Raw genomic sequence first — 20,989 nt, 5'->3', positions numbered from 1 at the left:
AGTAGCTGTCTTACTGTAACATAAGTGCTGCAAAAGGGATTTATCTCTCTCTCTCTGTCGATCTCTCAGTCCCTCTTTCTAAAATATTCATTTTACGGTATTTTCTCTATATATGATGTAGGTTTGGATTTTCCCTCCTAAATCGTGATGCTCTGGAAGTCTCTGTCAGTCGACCTGCCTGTATGTATGTTTTTCTATGTGTTTTGTTTTGTCTCCCCTCCCAGTCCCCTGCTTCCTCCTTTAAGTGTGTGTGTGTGTGTGTGTGTGTGTGATAAGATAAGATAAGATAAGATAACCTTTATTAGTCCCACACGTGGGAAATTTGTTTTGTCACAGCAGGAAGTGGACAGTGCAAAAGTTATGACGCAAAAATTAGAATACAATAAGAATAAATACAGTACACAGCTGTACAGAATAGAATAAAATAATATACTATATACAGTAGAATAAAATAGAATAAAAATATACAATAAGATAAAAATAGAATACGAATGCTATATACAACTGAGTAAAAATACAACGATGCCAGAAAAGATTATTGCACTTAGTGTTATTGCACATGTGTGGATGTGTGTGTTTGTTCAGTTAAAGTCTTTGTTGTGGAGTCTGACAGCAGTGGGGAGGAAAGACCTGCGAAATCTCTCCGTCCCACACCGTGGGTGCCGCAGTCTCCCACTGAAGGAGCTGCTCAGTGCTGTCACAGCTGCAGGGAAATCAGATGTCAAGAGGGAATGTTAACTTCACCTTGGAAGATGAGGGACAATTCAAACTTTTTATATTTTGTGTTTACTGGTTCTTGGAACATTCAGAGAATACTCTGACCATGACAAATACCAGAGTTTGAGGTCTTTTATACTTTATATTCACACACTGATGTCCATGCTGTGAATTTTAATGCAGCAGTTTTAGCTCATCCTGTTGAAAGACTAAGCTCCTGCCATGGTAAAGGTTCTGTTGTCCAGATGTCCACAGTTCACAAAAATCACTACTTCACCTAGAGTATCAGTCACATTTTAATCAAACTTGCACAAACTGATCACCTAATGACTCTTCACCCAAACCACGCTCAAAGCCAAGTTCACGTTTATTTATTTACAAGCAGTATTATGTGAACTGTGATGGATTGTGATGTTTCTCACATGAGTAAGATGGACCATGTTCATGTCTAACTGTCATGTCCATGTAACAAACTTTATGCATGAAATGAATACTTAAATCTGTTTTATTTTAATTTTTTAAAATAAAACCTGAAGCATAAATGACTGAAAATAAATTTAAATTAATGTACAAATTTAAATGTAAGATCTGAGATCAATCTTACAGGAGTGCTGACATAGATGTTGGAAGGCTTAAAGAATTACTTAAGATAAACAAAATGTCCCCAGAACCCATTTGTTGACTTTACGTAAAATTCTAAGTCAGTCCTCTACATCAGGTTTGTATGTTGAAACGAGTAATATTTGACAGTGCGTGCTTTATGGATGTGTGGTGTGAATATGAGTGATCAGTAAGATTAGAAAAGTACGATTATAAATGCCAGTCCAGACGTTCATCGACTGAAAACATCTGCCGCTCAGTGAAATGTAAAAAAGCGCGAGTGGGGTCTGCTGAGCAGCTACAGTCTCATATGAGACCAGAATGGGAGCAGCTGCTGTCCTCAGTATGCACACATTTACGGACTGTTGTTAAAAGACACCGCACAGCGGGACTCACGGCCCTGTCCCAACGCTATTCAGACATGTTACTGCAGACTGAATGTATGTGTGTGTTTCTGCTCACTGTAGGACCGCACCCAACGCTAACGTTTTACCGTTCTGCGCATGCGTCATGACGCCATTTCCGGGTGCGACATGTAATATAGGTTGGTGTAGCGCTGCAGAGAGTGGGTAGAATATACAAAACCAATGATTCCCATATGTCCAGTAGTATCCTTCACCTATGGTAAGTATCGACCAAATGTGAATTTATATTAAGGACAACTTTAAAAATGTTGATGTGTCTGCAGGCGTAAGAAAGGCAATAAAACCGTGAATAAATAGTTGTTGGACCGCTGCTAACGGTTAGCTTATCCTGTGTGTGTCCTCCGCAGTGCCTGGCCGGCTTGGTGAAGATGCCAAAATGGCTACCGGCAATTACTTTGGATTTACCCACGGCGCTGCCGCTCAGTACAGGTAGGGGGATGCGGGATACGTGGCTGGTTGGGTTCCTGTGTGCTGCATAATGCTTCTGTGGTCGAACGATGGCTTGTTTATATGCTGTACGTACATATTAATATTAAGGCTTGCTACTGCCCACTGATCCCGTTGTTCGCATTGGGGGAGGGGGCTGTTGTTCCCGGTGCTACGGTTGGACCTTCTCCACAGTTCCGACGGAAAACTACGGAAATAAACGTGAAGCACTGCCGATCCACTCCAGACCGAGGCCGAACACATGGGAGCCTCCATGGGGGTCGGGCATCCAAATACGGGACAGCCCCCTTATGTGTGACATTATTAGACTTTATTATAAGGACCAACTGAAATAGTTATTTGGTAGGAAAATATAACCTGCCTTTCACTGCACGGCTGAACACTCGTTATCCCAAAACATGCATCTCATGGGAGAGTGCAGGATTATTATAATAATTATTACTATGATGATGTTGTTGCTGAGCAGCACCTGCTCTCACAGGTGAGTGTGTGTGCTGGGATGCGGTCGGTGTCAGAGCAAAGGGAACAGGGCTCGGTCCAAATTCAGCTGCAGTCAAAAACCTTTTTAAAAAAGCTTTACGGCCTAAATGTGCCGTTTCAGTGCTCACCCCGAGCATAATGGTATGCATTCAATCACTAAGTCAGGCCTCTGAAGCACGAGCAAGCCACCTGCTAGTTTTGTATGAATTTAATCTGTTATTTTAACAAAGGGGGGGGGGGGGGGGGGGGTTGCATACCAACAGCCTCGGCCCTGTTCTAGCCAAGTGTTCATGCACTTTTCTTTTACTTTTCTTCAAACATAAACCAAAGGAGCACCGCTTACTCTCCAAATGTCCCCGTGAAATTTCAGCACTTTGGAAAAGTTGAAAGTTTCCAAACTGCTAAAATGTCCCCGTGACTGTAAATGGTTTCTTTGATTTTACATTGTATTGTAGGCTTCGGGCATAATTATTCTACCTTTGACATTTTAATTTTGTACACAAGATTTATGGTGAAATGGTGGTAGAGCAGCTGCTGTGGTGGAAGCCATGGTCAGCAACATGACGTCAGCTGTTTGTCTAATTTATTTTTTTTATTTCTGAACAAAAAAAGGTGGGAGCTTTGGATCCAAACTAACCCGTTAAAGTGTGCGAAGTAGTGAGACTGTTGTAATATGGGGTAAACAGATATTCAGGCCCCGAAATGAACTATATCACTGATGTTTTACATTGTCCTCAGATTGGATTGTGTTGCTCTCCTTGAGTATGACAAAGATTGTGTTGGTGTCACCGTATAAACACTTAAATCACTTAGGCATTTGAAGCACCAGTGGAAAGAAGGTTAGAGACCACCTTTCACCTTGAACCAACACCTGGTTGTCATAAGGTGACAGGTGTAGTACTCTAACACAGACAGGGAAACACTCAGTAACACCAACCATGGTTAGTTAACCTAAGAAGCATGTGTTATGTGGCTGGAAGCTGGAGCGAGCACACAGGCAGAACAAACTCCAAATGATGATGCATGCCAACGCAGACCCAGCTGACTCAGGCAGCAGCGCTAACCACTGTGCTTAAAAATGTCTTGTTTCAAATCAAACTGGACTCTGAATCCTGTCAGTATCCTGGTTTGTGTGCTGAATCCACATCAACAATGTTTTTACATGACAAAGGATTCTTGGAAACTTATACAGTAACCCTATTTGTTGGCCCCGTCTCCATTTCCTTTCACTCTCATCACGTCTTATTGATCTGCGTTGGCGCCTTTAGTCCTTGTGATGGCTTTCTCTCTCAGCACGCTCTGCTCTTTACCCGTCCTGGATGATCATGACCATCAAGTCACTATATTTCAGGATTTAGTTTTAGGATTGTTTTGTTAACTCCACATTAATAAAATGGAGTAACACAGTACACTCATCTTTAGGCACAGCTTGCATGTTGCAGGTTGGACCAATTTTGCCTTCTGAACTCCCTCAGGTCTGCGCAGCCTAGTTTCAGCAAGGTGCTGAGAACATTCCTGAGGTTTTGGGAAAAATCTGAGGAATGTTCAGATTCCTGAGAACATCTGAACTTAAATGAAGAGGATCAACCTACAGAGGGGTGGATTTAAAGACGATCTTAAAGTCAAAGTGAAATAATGATGTGACGGCCTAGTTCATTTCCCCGGAGATTCATTGCAGCAACTTAGGATGATACTCAGTAGTTGTAATGCTGTGTTTTGCTTACAGGGGGACATGTGACTGTTGGCTGTTCTTCTTTGTATTATGGCAGGGTCTTTACCTTACAGCAGGGGTGTCCAACTCCCGGCCTGGAGGGCCGGTGTCCTGCAGGTTTTAGATCTCACCCTGGGTCAACACACCTGACTCACATGATTAGTTCATTACCAGGCCTCTGGAGAACTTCAGGACATGTTGGGGAGGTCATTTAGCCGTTTAAATCAGCTGTGTTGGATTAAGGACGCATCTAAAACCTGCAGGACACCGGCCCTCGAGGCCTGGAGCTGGACACCCCTGCTTTACAGCACAAAGCACCTTGAGACAACTGCTGTTGTGATTTGATGTTATATAAATACAATTGAATTTATCAGGAGGAGAAGTGCTTTATTACAAATTAGTCCACAAAGTAAACCTGATATGTGTTACAGCTGACCTGTACAGAAGAGCATGCAGTTGCACCATAATTGTCATGCACATTTAAATAAATCAACAAAAAGTCTTTATATGCCAAATAATTCAAGGTATGTATTAACAGTAGTCTATACTGCACGATTCAGATGATAATTTAAGGGACCCCTGAGTCCCATTAGTGGGAGGATTTTAAAAAAAGACAATTTTTAAATGTAATCATGGTGGCATAATCTCAGCAGGGTCAAAAGAATCTCCATACATGCTTTGGTAGTTAGTACAGCTGTAAAGTCTTGATGCATCCTCAGTCATCCAGGTAAGAAATCCCCAGAATCTGTTCATCTGGACGTTTCAGTGGGAGAAACCTTCCATCATCATCAGCTGACTTCTACAGTCTCAGCTGACTGCAGGTGTCCAGCCTTATAAACAGGACATTCGCACAATGACTGAAACTGGCACCACTGGGGAAACAGTGGGCTGTGAGACCAGTTTGTTGATCATTAATATGCAATTTGTCATGGCAGTTTGGGGAAAGCTGTACAGTTTTGGAGACACTGGAGTCTGAAAAAGATCTTTTAACATGTGCCAAGGCATTTCTCAGTTAGACTGTCGAGATAACCTTCATGTTTCCCTTTGTGTCTCCCAGCCAGCAGCCAGCAGCCGGGGTAGCATACACCCATCCAACCACAGTGGCCAGTTACACAGTTCATCAAGCACCAGTGGCAGCACACACTGTGGCAGCAGCTTACGCCCCTGCTGCAGCCACAGTTGCAGTAGCTAGGCCTGCGCCTGTTGCCGTGGCAGCTGCTGCCACTGCTGCCGCTTACGGAGGATACCAGCCGACCCACGCGGCCACAGATTATGGCTACCCTCAACGGCAGCCTGAAGTCCCTCCGCCACCCCCACCAGTCACCTCACAGAACTACCAGGTACCACAACATTTTTCTGTAGACTCACAGATTCCAGAACATTCTTTGGAGTCTCTTTGAATGAGGAATATGGGGAGAGATGTGCTGCCTTCATTATATTTGTGGGAGCTCACGTGCCATAAATGCATTTGCAGAATTCCATTAACTAGTTTCTAATTGGACACTATCAGCAGGAATTAAATGAATTACACACAAGTTAATACATTCTCTCCATAAATGCTTTAAATCAGTCAAATTAAATGCAATGACTCTCAAAAGCTTAATGATGGCGTTTCAAAATGAGGACGGGAGAAACTCGATTGAGTTACCGGACATGATTGGTTAGTTGGCAAGCAAGTGGGTCTGCTGCCAGGAAGCTGCTGTGGATCCTTAGCTTGGGGATCTTCCTACATATCCTCACCACAGTACTTGACTCTGCCTGTGAGGGAACTGTGTCGAACGTGGCAATCCTCTGCCTGTGCACCAGCAGTGTGGAGACCTGGAAGCAACCAGCAGGTACCTGAACCTTTTCTGATGACAACTACTTAGCATCTGAAATGGAATAGATAGATTTAATGAAACTGTACAATTTAAACAGTCCAGTCGCTTTGCTTGACTAGTAAGTGTTCAAACCTAGTATGGGCACCAGTTGGTCAGCAATAGTTGGCAGATCGGACTGGGCCAAGAAATGGTTTTAGATTTGGTGTAGCAGGCATGTGTGACATGTTTAAGTTACTTCACAGCACATGGCAGCACATTTATTTTTAGTTTAACAGCCTACAGACAGCTGTCATGTTACACTGCTGTCTGTAGGCGGCATGTATTCAAACCTAGCACCACTGAGGAAATCGATTCAGCAGTTAATGAATGGATATCACATTATTCATGCTAAAATCAATTTGAATAAGGAAATGGTTGTTTTTGTTTTAAACCTACCCTTATTGAGGCGCTGTTTAAGTGTACTATCAGGAGGATGTGTAAAATATAGAAGCTGTCTAAGAAATAATAAATGCTATATATTGGTGGGGGAAGAAGGTAAATTGACTGATTTCCACCTTTGACATGTTTGTATTAATATTTCTTCTTCTTTCAGCAGTAGGGCTCCAGAAACCGGACTTGAGCTGCATTCGTTCTTTCTGGACCTTAAACCTCTGCGGTTCTGTACAAAATCTAATAGTAATGACAATAAAGTTTAACAAAATGAAGTGTTGTGGTTATTGTCACAGTTTTTGCTCTTACTGTGAATGTAGTCTATAAGAATAATGCAAAGTTAAAATGTAATTTTCTGTTTATTAATAATTAATTACTGCTTATAGCGATCAAAGATGTGTGGGTATCGTATACAGAAATATTTTAAAAGTATGTGGAAGGAGATTAAAAACCAAATACAATGTTGACATCAAAAAGCTCAAACTCAAGCTTTTAACTGTGTAACGTCTTCAAACATTACAGCTAAAATCACGGGCCGTTGTTATCAATTATCTAGTGAACATTTAGAGATCTTGTTAATTTGCCATTGAGGCAAGAGTATATATCTTACTTTATTCAAATGTATCAACATTGCCTTGTTCAGTTTTAAAATGTTATAAAGTTTTAGGTATCTTCATAATGAAATTATGTTGGGACGTCGCTGTGGAATTGAGTGAATTCTGAGAGGACCATTTTATTCTAAAACATAATACAGCCACCGGTTCCTAGGAACCGGTGGCTGTATTGTGTCCAGTATGGTATCCCCAGGGATTAGCCTGTGTGATAGGGGCTACAGGACTAATTTTCCCAGGCACTGCCATGAACCTCAAGCAACCATTTGAAAGCTGTCATGAGTACTTATTTTGCCCCCATGACTGGTGGCTGCAGCCCTGTCTCCAGGCCTGTGTGACTGGGCCTTAATCACTTGAGTCTATCACAGTCATTGTCATGCATAACTGCCGTGTTTAGGACAAATGGATGTCATGTGGTTCTTGGTCACATATCTGGAAAATATTTGGGAAAAATAAAAGAAGTCTTCATTGGATGTAGTCCAGTAAACCACTCGTGCACCTGAATGAAACACCTCCACACAGCTCTGTGTTACGGCGAACTGCTGGAACCTCCCACTTCAGAGCAGCTGCCAATGACGAAGAACCAAAGACAGAGTGAAGGTGGCCAATCTGCCCCTTGTTGCTTTTAAACATAAAACTCTGCTGCAACTAGGGGCTAATAGGAAAACCAACACTTGTAGACTGCTTTTTACCCCTCAGCTGTGAAAGGCTGATGACCTGTCCATGGTGTAAATGACACTTAGTTGATGTTTCATGTCCTGTTTAAGAGCAGACAGTTTTATCATTGATGTGAGACTTAAAGTTGTGGTTCAGTATTTGTTAGTAAAGTATTATGATAAGAAACACAGTAGACCTCCAGTAGAAGTTTGGAGTTGATTCTTTTCTCAGACGTGCATTGAAATATAGACTGAAACAGTGGCATGAACAACGATGTCTGAGACTCTGATCATTTTGCAGGATTCCTACTCCTACGTCCGGTCGACGGCTCCAGCTGTAGCTTACGACAGTAAGCAGTATTACCAACAACCCACTGCAACAGCGGCTGTTGCTGCTGCACAGCCACAACCCAGTGTGGCAGATACCTACTACCAGACAGGTACACTCAAATACACATTTTTCTACCCCATTACTACCAAATGCATTGATTTGTAATCATTTTGATTACTTGCTTATTTTACTACCAAGAAACTTTGTCCCTACTTGATCTTCTGTTTCCCCTCACCCCCACCTGGGAGATGGCCTGACGTCCCCCAGTCTGGATCTGCAGGAGATTTCTTCCTGTTTTCCTTTCCACTGTCACCAAGTGTTTGCTCATAGGGGATGAGCTGCTTATTGGGCTTTTTCTTTATTATTGCAGGACGTTATAAAGGGCATTGAAGTGACCGTTAAGAATTGGTGCTATACAAGTAAAAAGAATTTGAACTTCTAAAACTTTGAAACTCTTTACACACTATGTTGTTAGAAGTATTCACTCATCCATCCAAATAATTGAATTCAGGTATGCAAAGTAATTCAATGGCCACATGTGTACAGAATAAAGCAACTAGGCTTCCAGACTGCTTCTACAAACATTTGTGAAAGACTGGGTCGCTCTCAGTGAGTTCCTGCATGGTACAGTGATGGGATGCACCTGTGCAGAAAGTCTAGTTGGGAATTTTCCTCTTTCCCTCTGGAAATGAATGGGAACCACACAAACAGTGACACAAAGTGATGGGCCACGTAAAATCAGAGGGTTGAGAGGATGCCAGCATCACTGTGAACCAGTGCCCGAGGCAAAGTCCATAAAACATGGACGAGCTTGACTGGTCTGAGTCCTGACCTCAACCCAACAGAACAACTTTGGGATAAATTGGAGTGTGAGCCAGGCCTTGGCATCTAACAGTGTGTGTGATCTCACAAATGCACTTCTGGAAGAATGGTTAAAAATTCCCCCAAATACACTCCTAACATAATTTTAAATTATAATGAATTTCCTAATGAGCCAAATGTTTACAGTGAGTGATGGGACTAGACTACACACCTTAGAGTGCTGACTCTTTACAATGAAGCCATGCAGAATGTGGTTTGTCTATGCAAGGCCTGCCATGAAGGTCACACTGTCACCAGAGAATGAATTGTAAGTTGACTGGTTACCACACAGTACACTGCAAATTCAGTGTCTGTCAGCCTTGTGCGTTGACTGCACCCACCCACCGATGTGTCCAGGAAAGAGGCTACAACTGTTGTATTCCTTCTATTAACCCACTCCTTAACCAGAAACGACATCACAGTGTCAAGTGTCCTACCCAGGGAGGGAAGTCAACGTCAGATTTATTGTTATTACTGCCTTACATATGGGACTGTGCTGATATATTGTCACTGTGTGGGAAGCAAAGATGTGAGCTGTGAATAACAGGCCTGTTGGAGAACTAAAAAATTGGTATTAATTGGTCAAATATTAATTATACAAGAATGGTTACAGTGTAAATGTAATTTATTGGAGTGTGTCCTTTACAGTGCTAATAAAGAAAAGGTGTAAGACTGGATATATAGAAATCACAGGAGCAATGCAGTGTGGAGTGGTTGCTTTGTGTTTGTGTGGGAGTGAGTTGGCCTGGAACTGTTGCTGGTTCTTAGTCGGGTGGAGGAGGCACAGGGTGGTGTTTCATCTTGTCCCTGAGGGAAGCTGTGTGAGGGATGGGTGGAGGCCACTGTAATGCTGACTGCTTCGTGTGTTGGTGGGAGAGCTATCTTTACTAAACACAGCGTGGTTCCTGATCTGGAGGCGGGGGAGTTTCCACCAGTTTGTTAAGATGCTTTGAATGGCACCACAGTAGAAGGAACACACGGTGATGACACCCTTTGCTGCTCTCACACTGGTTGTGTTACCAGTGCTGAAGGCAGCATTCTGGGGCTTAAGCAGCCTGTAGATGTTCCCCTGACAGCCATGATCTCTGACTCGTCCGACCAGTAGGCTGGACTAATGATACACTACAGGTAAAGACACAGCAGGTTGTATCTGCAATGGAGCCTCGGCTCCTATGGAGTGCAGTGGGAGCTCCTATGACTGTGTTTGTGTTGGTCAGCCGTATCTCTGCTGGGAGAGGAATAAACTGAACACACTGATCAAGAAGGCCAGCGCTGTTCTTGGACGACCTGTTGACCCAGTGAGGTAGTCGGTGACAGGAGAACGGTGGCCACCCCATGCATCTCAGCCTGACGGCCTTAAGCAGCTCCTTCAGTGACGGGCTGCTGCAGCCACAATGCGTGAAAGACATGCTTTCAGCTGCTGTCACTCTACGATGTACAACAGCAGGGAATGTGAAATAACTGCTGCTATTAATGCCTAACCCCACCACGAAACACTCTGTTCTGCTACTTGTGAACTTTTTTTTTTTTTCCTTCATTTAATAATAATGTATAGCTAATTGATCCCCGTGGGGAAATTATGCTCTCTGCATTTAACCCATTAACTCAGTGAAGCAGTGGGCAGCCACTAATCAAGCGCATGGGGAGCAGTGTGTAGGGACGGTATCTTGCTCAGGGGAACCTCTGGGTAGCCGTTCAGTGGATTCGAAACCCAGACCTTCCAATCATGGGGCAACCACTCTACCTACTGAGCTATCCCTGCCCCATATATTGAAACATATTATAAATTGGAGGCTAACTATGTGGCTCAGAAGCAGGGTTAGTCGACTAGTCACGATTACGTCGCGGCGACTATTTTAATAGTCAGCGCGTCGTTTGAAGCTTTGTAAGATCCCAAAAGACGCAGGAATAAGTAGTAGGATTTAAGAGTGTAATAACGGACTGAAACAGAAGATGGCAGCACTGCATGTACAAGGATGCCAGCTGCCGTTAAACCCCGAAGAAGAAGAAGAAGCAGCAGTGTCCGTTATCGTAGCTGTGTCCAAATTCAGGAACCGCATCCTCCTGTGCCCGCATTTGTAGGCCGATTACGTTACAGCGACACGAGGAAGACTGTCCAAATTCCAAGACTCCAAATAATGCGGCCCACAAATGCGTCCTTTATTTCCCCAGGTTTGAAGGATGGGTCGGGTGCATACTTCGTGGCCCAACCTATCCCAGAATTCATAGCGCGGCCCTGCTCAGTTTCCAACAATGGCGGCAGCTAGTTAGTTTTAATATTACTCTTATTATTCTTTCTGGGTCACAAAATAAACGTTTAACATATTTTCAGGCAAGAATGTAGCTGTGTAAACCTCAAATATCTGCTCAGTTTATCAAGACACCACATACTTTCAAAAGCGCTCCGACGTGAAGGGAAAGACAAAATGGAGTGTGGCTCATATAGACCCATTTCTGTCCTTAACATAGATTATAGACTGTTTACTTCGATAATGGCCAGGAGAATGGAAGAATTTTTACCCGACCTGATTAGTAATGACCAAACGGGGTTCATAAGACGACGACAGACCCAGGATAATATACGTAGAACTCTTCATGTAATACATCAGATACAGACATCTAAGAGTACAGCCATGCTTATGAGTATTGATGCAGAAAAAGCCTTCGACTCCGTAAATTGGGACTTTCTATACAAAGTCTTGGATAAATTCGGCTTACATAAGGGAATTGTTGATACGGTGAGGGCATTATATACTAACCCCACCGCAAGAATTAAAGTTAATGGGTCTCTCAAACAGCTTTGTTCTGCAGAGAGGAAATAAACAAGGCTGTGCTTGGTCCCCGCTTCTGTTTGCTTTGTATTTAGAACCTTTGGCACAATCAATTAGACAAAATAAAGATATTAAGGGGATTACCATTGTGGGACAGGAACACAAGCTTGCTTGCTATGCGGATGACATATTGATATACCTAGATCAGCCCACTAACTCCCTGCCTCCATCCATCCATTCGCTTCCGCTTATCCTTTTTCAGGGTCGCGGGGGGCACTGGAGCCTATCCCAGCTGTCATAGGGCGAAAGGCGGGGTACACCCTGGACAGGTCGCCAGTCTGTCGCAGGGCCAACACACAGGGACAGACAACCATTCACACTCACATTCACACCTAGTGACAATTTGGATTAATCAATTAACCTATCCCCACAAGCTGCATGTCTTTGGACGGTGGGAGGAAGCCGGAGTACCCGGAGAGAACCCACGCAAACACGGGGAGAACATGCAAACTCCACACAGAAAGACCCCGGCCTGATGGTGGAATTGAACTCAGGACCTTCTTGCTGTGCGGCAACAGTGCTAACCACCGTGCCACCGTGCTGCCCCTCCCTCCCTGCCTTTGTTGATGAATTTATGCCAAAAATTTGGGAAACTCTCTGGCTATAAAATTAATATGTCTAATACTCAAATTCTCAGTTATAACTATAGCCCTCCTGCTCACTTGGTTGTTCAATATCCAATGAGTTGGCAAGCACAATCATTGAAATATTTAGGAGTTGTTATTCCCAAGGATTTAACTAAACTATTTGAGGAGAATTTTGGTTCCCTACAAAGGAGAATAGTGGGTGATATTAGACGATGGAACATGATCCCCTCTCTTTCTCTACACTCACGAATTGAATCTATTAAAATGAATATTTTGCCAAGAATATTATATTTATGCCGTTTCAATGAATGGGATAAAATAATATCGCGGTTTATATGGGGGGGGAAGCGGCTGAGGGTTTGTTTTAAAACTTTACAACTACATAAGAAGGCGGGAGGATGGGGGTTGCCGTCACTAAAAAATTATTTTCGGGCTGCTCATGTGAACAGCCCAATACTTTTGCATTATTTATTACATAAAACTCAGAACTAGGCATCAGTTATGTTACACGTTTGTGCAGTTACATATGTTCTTGGTTTGTGACTGTGGTCAATTGGTGTGATACAAGCTACCAAGCACACTGGAAGACTATTGAGGAGAACATGTTTTCCTCTCCAATACAAGCTGTCTTGATGGATTCGAACATTCGAAAATGTATTGACAAGGTTTGCAACCCCTGGGTGTCGTGCACACTTAATATATGGAGAAAAGTCGTGAAAGAATTTAAACTGGAACAGGATTTGGCTTTATTTAAATGGTATGCATATGACTCTGACTTTGTCCCGAATAAACTGGACTCACGTTTTAAAAGTTGGTCTGCTAAAGGGTTATCTACATTCGATAGTCTGATTAAGGATGGGAACTTTATTAGTTTTGACACACTGAAACAGAAATACAATCTAGAAAAACAGGATTTTTATCGATACCTGCAAATAAGACATTATATAAAGACAACAATCGGTGTGATGTCAAACACTAATGTGGAACTGGTAACTTTGTTTAGACAGGCATACAGTGGGGATGTCGATACAAGGCTCATTTCCTTTTGGTATAATTTTCTTATAAATAAGCTTCCCCACTCAACTGATTATGTGAAGATGTTATGGGAAAAGGAGGGAGGGATGTGTATTTCAAGGGATGAATGGACTCAGATATGGGAACGGCAATGGAGGAGTACTTCCTCCAACAGCTGGAGGGAATTCGGATGGAAGTCTTTGATAAGGTTCTTTATTTCTCCGTGTCAAAAGGCTCATTATGATGGGAATCCTCCTGTGTGTTGGAGAAACTGTGGACACCAACGAGCACATCACACCCATATTATGTGGGACTGTCCTGTGCTACGGACTTACTGGAAAGACATTCATGGTACATTACAAGGCATTTTTGACTGTACATTCTCTTTGGACATGAAGACAATCTTTTTTTGGTTGTATACCGCGGAACTGGTCTAAAAATGATACATGTCTGTTAAGAGCTTTACTTGTTGCAAGTAAGAAAAGTATAACTAAGAAATGGTCCTCGCAAGATATACCGACCTTGTCATTATGGTGGGAAATTACGCTAGAGATTTATAGGATGGAGGAAGTAACAGCTCATGTCAATGACGGGGTGGGTTGGTTCCATTTGTGTTGGGATAAGTGGGTCCTATATGCCAATACCCATAAACCGAATCTTCTTTTCAAAGCTTGAAACCACCAACCTAGCTAACTGGTCACTCCCGACTGTTTTTTCTTTTTTTACTCTTTTTTTTTTTTTTTTTTTTTTTCCCTCTTTCGTTTTGCTTTGTTTTTCCCTTGTAAATTTTGTTGATTAATGCCTGTAATCACCATCGTGAAGTAATATTTTAGAAATAAAGAATAAAAAAAAAAAAGAAAAAAAAAAAGCGCTCCGACGTTTTCGGAGACGTCTGTTACCCACCAGCTCGATAGCTAGCCGGGGGCAAGGCTCACTAGACTCCCGGCAAATCGTTTTCAAACCCACTGTGGTGTATTCATAATTGTCTCTGGTACATTTGTTGTATGGGCAGTATGTGTTCATTGTTTGATTGTGTAATTATGCCGGGAGATGGTAATACAGTGAGTAAAGAGTTGGTCTTACCGCACACAGTGGTCCCGCGTACTTATTCAGATTCGGAGTAAGAATAACACACCCACCGCCGTCTTTCGCTACTCAGGTTAAACATGATATAAATACAGGCCATTTACCATTTACCATGATATATAAGTCACTCAGATAACTTGAAATGTTATTGTTTGGCTTTTTTCAGTGTTTTATTTGTTCCTGAGTAAATCGGTTTGGCTGAGATTAAAGTTATAGTTTTTACACAGCTGAATAAACGTCAAGCAGACAGCTGATTATCAGAAGTGTGAGATGCTCAGAATATACTCCGATGTCCTGTTATATTTTAGATAGCAAGGAGTTTATTAAACTTCACTGAAACAATCTGCAAATGTCATTAAAATTTAATAAACTATCATCTTGTCTTTATTTTTAGTTGGCACAGACCTGAAACACTTAAAGCTGTAAGCTAATGATAGTTATATAAGAGCAGATGCTGGTGCGATAAGCTGAACGTTTTACGTCCAATGGATGATGATCTGATTACTCGACTAATCGCAAAAATAATCTGTGACTAGTCGACTATCAAAATATCGTTTGTGGCAGTACAGCACAACGTGACCAAGCAGAACTTTGAAATTTTGTATCCTTTTCTGTGTTTTCTAGCCCCCAAACCGGTCTACAGCCAGGGGGTGACATCATACACCCAGAGCCAGCAGACTCGACAGGTGACTGTGATAAAGCCAGCTGCTCCTAGTCCAGCCTCTTCAACGTTCTCCATCTACCCAGTGACATCTACTGTCCAGCCCGTGGCTGCTGCAGCCTCTGTTGTCCCGTCTTACTCCCAAAGCCCAACATACAGCACTAATGCTGTTACATACTCTGGTAAGCTGTGAGACGTTATCACAAAAGCACTGCTCCAGGAACAACTTTTTTACTGTAGTTCGTGAGTAACATGAAGGTGAATCGTAATGCAGCCGATCAGTTGTGTTCTGGATAACAAATGACTATGTGTTTGTTTTTAGCTGTATGAGAGCGGCAATAACAATGGTAAACAATATGTCTAACATTTTTTTGATGCTAGTCATGCTGTGTTTACCTCAGAGGACAGCTACAGCGCCTTAGCTCTGTTAGCATAGCTTTGAGACCTTTCGTCTGATTCTGTGACATGTTGACTAGAAATGTTGAATATGGTCTCATTGTGTAAATAAATGTTTTTTTTCTGAGAACCTTTTGAGAAGTTGACAAACAGAGCAGCAGTAAGTAGGTTTGGATGTTTTTCAGGAACCTCATACTCTGGCTATGAAGCTGCAGTTTACTCAGCAGCCTCCAGTTACTACCAGCAGCAACAGCAGCAGAAGCAGGCAGTGGCAGCTGTAGCTGCAACTGCAGCATGGACAGGCAACACCTTTACTAAGAAGCCCCCCTTTCAGAGTAAACAGCTGAGGCCCAAACAGCCCCCCAAACCTCCTCAGATACACTATTGTGATGTGTGTAAGATCAGCTGTGCTGGCCCACAGGTGAGTTCACCGCTGAGTGCATGGATATCTAACAGTCATGTTTAAATGTAAAATGTCTTGTGATATCTCCACTTGTTTTCTATGGAGTGCCTAATGTTGGCCAGCAAGTCTTTCAACCATGCAAAGATAATACATATATGCCATGCAGCTCATCAGCTTGTCTGTGTGCCCTGTACGAGGTCTGTGGGATTCAAATGTAAATGATGCGTCATGCAGTTTGTTCCTTTTCAGCTACCAGACACTCTTTGATCAACTCATCAGTGAGTGGTAACTTTGTTGCTTTTTAAAATAATTTTTTAAAATAATTAAAGATTAATATCAGTTTGTACATGCTCCAGAGAGCTTTTCTTCAAATTCTTTAATTCTCACTGGCTTATACAACTTTGTACTTTTGTGTTACTCGCAGCAACAACTCCACCTCATTGTGAGTCCATTTAAAAAACTTGGTGCATTTCCTCGACATTTTGCCGCAACGTTTCAAAGAGCCGGAAAGTAAATAAACGGCAGACAGAAATGAAGCAGGAATCTTGTTTCACGCATGCGCAGTACTGGAACATAAGTGTTTTCGGTCTTTTCAATGTGGACGCACACCTCTGTGAACAGGACTGAAACGCTAGTGTGGACGTAGGAGGAGGTAGCCACAGACACTGTGGAAGAGCTGCAGATGCATATGATGTGCTCAACAAGCATAAACGAAGACTCACAAATGTGTGCAGTGTTTTGTGTGTAACTTTTGAGGAGTCGTACTTCAATCCACACACACAAATATAAAGCAGGTTGACCAAATGTAAAACTGTTTTACAAATCAATGCAAATCTGAAGAAGTACTGATTGTTTCTGCACAATTTATTAGGTTCACCTCACGAATCTGATCATGTTACCTTGCAGAGACCTTTCTGTGCACACAGATGTCAAACCTCCTTAAATACGTGTGGACACAGATCACATCGCATGCTGTTGGGTTCATTTTTGAACTGAAAGTGCATAAATGTGCTAAGCAGTTAAAGCTGTGAGTTAAAAACGGCTGCTGTGTCTGTTTGCTCACTCAGGACAGCCAAACGATCACAGAGCACCACACGCACACAGGGAACACTCTTATTGTGACTCACAGAAACTGAGTCTGATACCAGCTCACGTTTCTTCTTCTGCACCTCTGTGGAGATGACCCTTCTGCAGGCAGCACTCCTGTTACCATGGCAACCCGCCCTCCGGTCAGGCTTGCGTGAAGAGAGATTTACAGCCTTGTTTCCTTTAGCAGAGTCAGGCTTAAGATTTTATACCTTGTGGTGCTTTCACCAGTGAAGCAACCCCCCCTCATATTCCTGAGAGAAGGAGCCTTTCCCTGGGATGTCTGAGACTAATTTAATGCTGCAGCTTCTCACAGATCCACACGGGTAGGCTGCTTTCAGGTCCCAGTGTAAAGCTTTGTTTGTTTTATTTTTTTCAAAACTAGAAGAGGTGATTTATCCATCACAGAGCCGATACACCAGCCTCTAAAGGTTCATGCATGGGTTAAATAATGTGCTCTTACATGCTGGGGAAATTCAGCCAGTGCTCAGCTGCAGACAGAGGGGACAGCATGGTCGTACTGTGGATCATCCACTGGAGTGAGTGTATGTTAAGTTATATATTTCAAATAAACAGATATTTGATTCAGGTACGGTGGAATAACACTTTAATGTTAATCTTAGCACTCTCTAATAACAGCGACCGTGGCTCAGGGGGTTGGGAAGCGCATCTAACCGGAAGATCGCCGGTTCGATCCCGGGCTCTCTGTCCTGATTCCTTGGGCAAGACACTTTACCCTACCGCCTACTGGTGTTGGCCAGAGGGGCCGATGGCGCGATATGGCAGCCTCGCTTCTGTCAGTCTGCCCCAGGGCAGCTGTGGCTACAACTGTAGCTGCCTCCACCAGTGTGTGAATGTGAGAGTGAATGAATAGTGGCATTGTAAAGCGCTTTGGGTGCCTTGAAAAGCGCTATATAAATCCAATCCATTATTATTATTAATGTCGGCATAATAAATGATCCCAAACATGTCAGTGGTCATCCAGGTCTTGGTGGTCTACCATTACTGTTCAAACAAATAATCCCGAACATTCGCGCCACTGTCTGTGTGTGGTAAACCGATGGTTTCTAGTAAAGCGGTTATTAACTGTGATGATCATTTAGAAAAACAAACGCAGGCATACAGTGGAAGCCCTGATGTCCTACGTTTACACTGGGACTTGAAAGCAGCCTACATTAGTGGACCTGTGCGAAGCTTTAAACCTGCCACAAACCCGTATGGCGTGACCTATCGGGTGATTCGTCCACACGTATGGAAGGCTTTGTGAGCGAGCGAGAGAGAAGTTGCGTGTAGTTTGAGACATCTGTGTGCAAAGAAAGGGTTTTGGAGGGTAATATTATCAGATTCAGGAGCTGAACTTAATACACTGTGCGTAAACGATCAGTATTTATTCAGGTTTGGATGTACGCGTTTGTAAAATAGTTTTACGTGTGGTCAGATTGCTTCGTATTTGTGTGGATTAGTCTAGAGGCCGCACACGTGTGGGACATCAACAGTTACACACAAATCATTGCACACATTTGTAAATTTTATTTTATGCTTGTGGAGCACATCGTACACGTTTGCAACCCTTTGAAGATTAGGCTCAAAGCTATGGAGAGAAATTTGTCTCCAAAGTAGAGATGGTGTATGTGTCCTGAATCCAGACAGCAGAGGGGCCTGTAAGCTGAAGGCTCCGCCTCCCATTCGACTTAGTAAAGACTGACGACAATGAATGTTAGGCTAAATATGGTGTGTATGGATATGATGCTTGGGTTAATTTACTGATAACTAATGAACACACAGGGTTAAGTTCAATGCTTTTCACAGTCAATCATAAGATATTTAATTGTTTTATGGTTATTAGTGGACATGGAAGTATTATGTACTGAAGTCAGAGTTAAAGCCATGTGCTCAGTTTGCAGTGAGCAGACTGCTGTGTTGAGGAATCACCGGCCTAAACACAAGAAGCTGCCTGTTGCAGAGCAGGTTCAGACATCAGACGTTTGCTAGCAAAGCTTCAGGGATGGAGCAGTTAAGACCAGCTTTGAGATTTTCTACAAATCCCTCAAAAAACAGAAAGCCATTCTTTGATGGGGAGTTTATCAGAGTTGGGTGGACTGACATGGTAATGTGTCCTGAGGAGGGAAAAAACCGTGAACCATAACAAGAATGATCGAGGACGTTTCTGTGAATCTACAACTTCAGTTGACGAAGAGCAACATTTATAAAACATTTATGCAGTCGCTTGTGGGAATGTTGATTAGTGTTTTGTCTCATGAATAATCTGTGTGTCCCTCCAATTCTGACTGCATAAGACTTACAAGGAGCACCTTGAAGGCCAGAAGCACAAAAAGAAGGAAGCGGCATTGAAGGTTTCTCAGAGCAGCAGTAGCAGTGGTAGCGGTGGAGGAGCACTGGCCCGCAATGCTCAGAACCAGCTCCGATGTGAACTTTGTGATGTTTCATGTACTGGTGCTGACGCCTATGCTGCCCATATTCGTGGAGCCAAGCACCAAAAGGTATGATTCACATTCCCACTGTGTCTTTCACAGCCCACACACTCTGCTGCTAAACCCACAGATGAACAAACGTAGCACCACTCAGGGGAAGGAAGCAGGCTTTGCAGTGGTGTAAGATTTAGCATTGTTACAACAAAGAATGAAACACAGCAGTCATTTGAAGAGGCAGCCTATACTTTCTGTCCACGATGATTGTCAGTGCTCAAGCAAACCTGGCTCTACACAGGAATCTGTTCTAGTGTCTGCTGTATGTAGAATAATCAGAAAGCGTCTGTGCACTCGTTTCTCTTTTCTAGGTTGTAAAACTCCACACCAAACTCGGTAAGCCCATTCCATCCACTGAGCCCAGTATGGTTACTCAGACATCATCCACCACGACAGCTGCTCCAAGCAAGACCACACTGGCTACTTTCAGCAGTTCCAGTACCACCAGCTCTCCATGTGTGGCTACCTCCTCCTCTCCTGCCTCCAGCTCCTCCTACCTGAGGCCCATTAACCTGGTTAGCAGCGGTGTGGCAGGTGTTAAGAGCCCCCAAGCCAACAGCCTTTCTGCTGCCAGTGCTGCTTCAGTGGGGAAAAAAGTCAACACCCCCAAGATCAACTTTGTAGGTTAGTAAGTTTTTTTAACAGCAATGCTCTTTGGTCTCATTTGCACCTGTTCATGAAAAATGTGAATAGTTCTGCTTAAAACAATCCTGCTTTATTTGTGACGAGCTTTCCTGATGATTGGAGGGAAACGGGAAGTGTGGCTTTTGATTAAAAGCAGAGAAACTGAAGTTGGGTCTGAAAATGTTGGTAGTAACAGTCTGAATACCAGAGCAGGAGATGTGAAGCTTTTACCTTTTGTTACTTGATGATTTAAAATAAATACCACCCTGCTGTATTTCACTCGCACTGACTTACTGGCAGGAAGTGTGGATCATGTCCTCTGGTGCAGCTTTTGTTGTTGTTTGTTTTGAAGCGGGTGGAACAAGCAGTTCAACTTGATCATATTCATAATCCAAACATGAATTAATGGCAGGACTTTAGGCAGTGTTGTAGGATTGGGTTGTGATTGATAGGGGAGGGATTACTGAAGTTAAGCTGCAGGCAGTCATTTTTTAGGTTATTTAACAGAAAAACAATGACAGTAACCGTGTCTCATAAAGATAGAATTAATCCTTTCTCTTTTTTTTCTTTTTTTTAAACTTTTATTTAACTTTTTTTTCCAACAAATACAAGACTGGTTCACATCCAAGATAGTAACACTGCACAGCACTAGAATATTACACATTCTCCAGAGTCCACAGAGAACTTGTGATAAATTATGTCCATAATTGTTGTCCATTAGAATCCA

At 42.8% G+C, this 20,989-nt stretch overlaps 1 protein-coding gene across 2 annotated transcripts in view; it reads left to right on the top strand.

The window, feature by feature from the left end:
* Positions 1 to 1,822: 1,822 nt before the first annotated feature.
* The window catches only part of zfr (zinc finger RNA binding protein), a 41,403-nt gene continuing 22,236 nt past the window's right edge, over positions 1,823 to 20,989 (top strand). For both annotated transcript variants that reach the window (XR_014913885.1, XM_085424255.1), the window contains exons 1-8: positions 1,823 to 1,941; positions 2,090 to 2,171; positions 5,438 to 5,720; positions 8,198 to 8,336; positions 15,231 to 15,449; positions 15,849 to 16,084; positions 19,450 to 19,653; positions 19,950 to 20,262. Coding sequence is in view for 1 of the 2 variants with exons in the window: in XM_085424255.1 (XP_085280381.1) it covers positions 1,905 to 1,941; positions 2,090 to 2,171; positions 5,438 to 5,720; positions 8,198 to 8,336; positions 15,231 to 15,449; positions 15,849 to 16,084; positions 19,450 to 19,653; positions 19,950 to 20,262 (1,513 nt within the window). In the remaining variant the exon portion in view is untranslated. The remainder of the gene's footprint in view (positions 1,942 to 2,089; positions 2,172 to 5,437; positions 5,721 to 8,197; positions 8,337 to 15,230; positions 15,450 to 15,848; positions 16,085 to 19,449; positions 19,654 to 19,949; positions 20,263 to 20,989) is intronic.

The sequence above is a fragment of the Rhamphochromis longiceps genome, linkage group LG12 (assembly GCF_057381845.1).
Source record: "Rhamphochromis longiceps isolate RC_006_pf linkage group LG12, R_longiceps_female_GT1.1, whole genome shotgun sequence".
Taxonomy (NCBI): domain Eukaryota; kingdom Metazoa; phylum Chordata; class Actinopteri; order Cichliformes; family Cichlidae; genus Rhamphochromis; species Rhamphochromis longiceps.
This window is presented reverse-complemented; position numbering and strand designations above follow the sequence as displayed.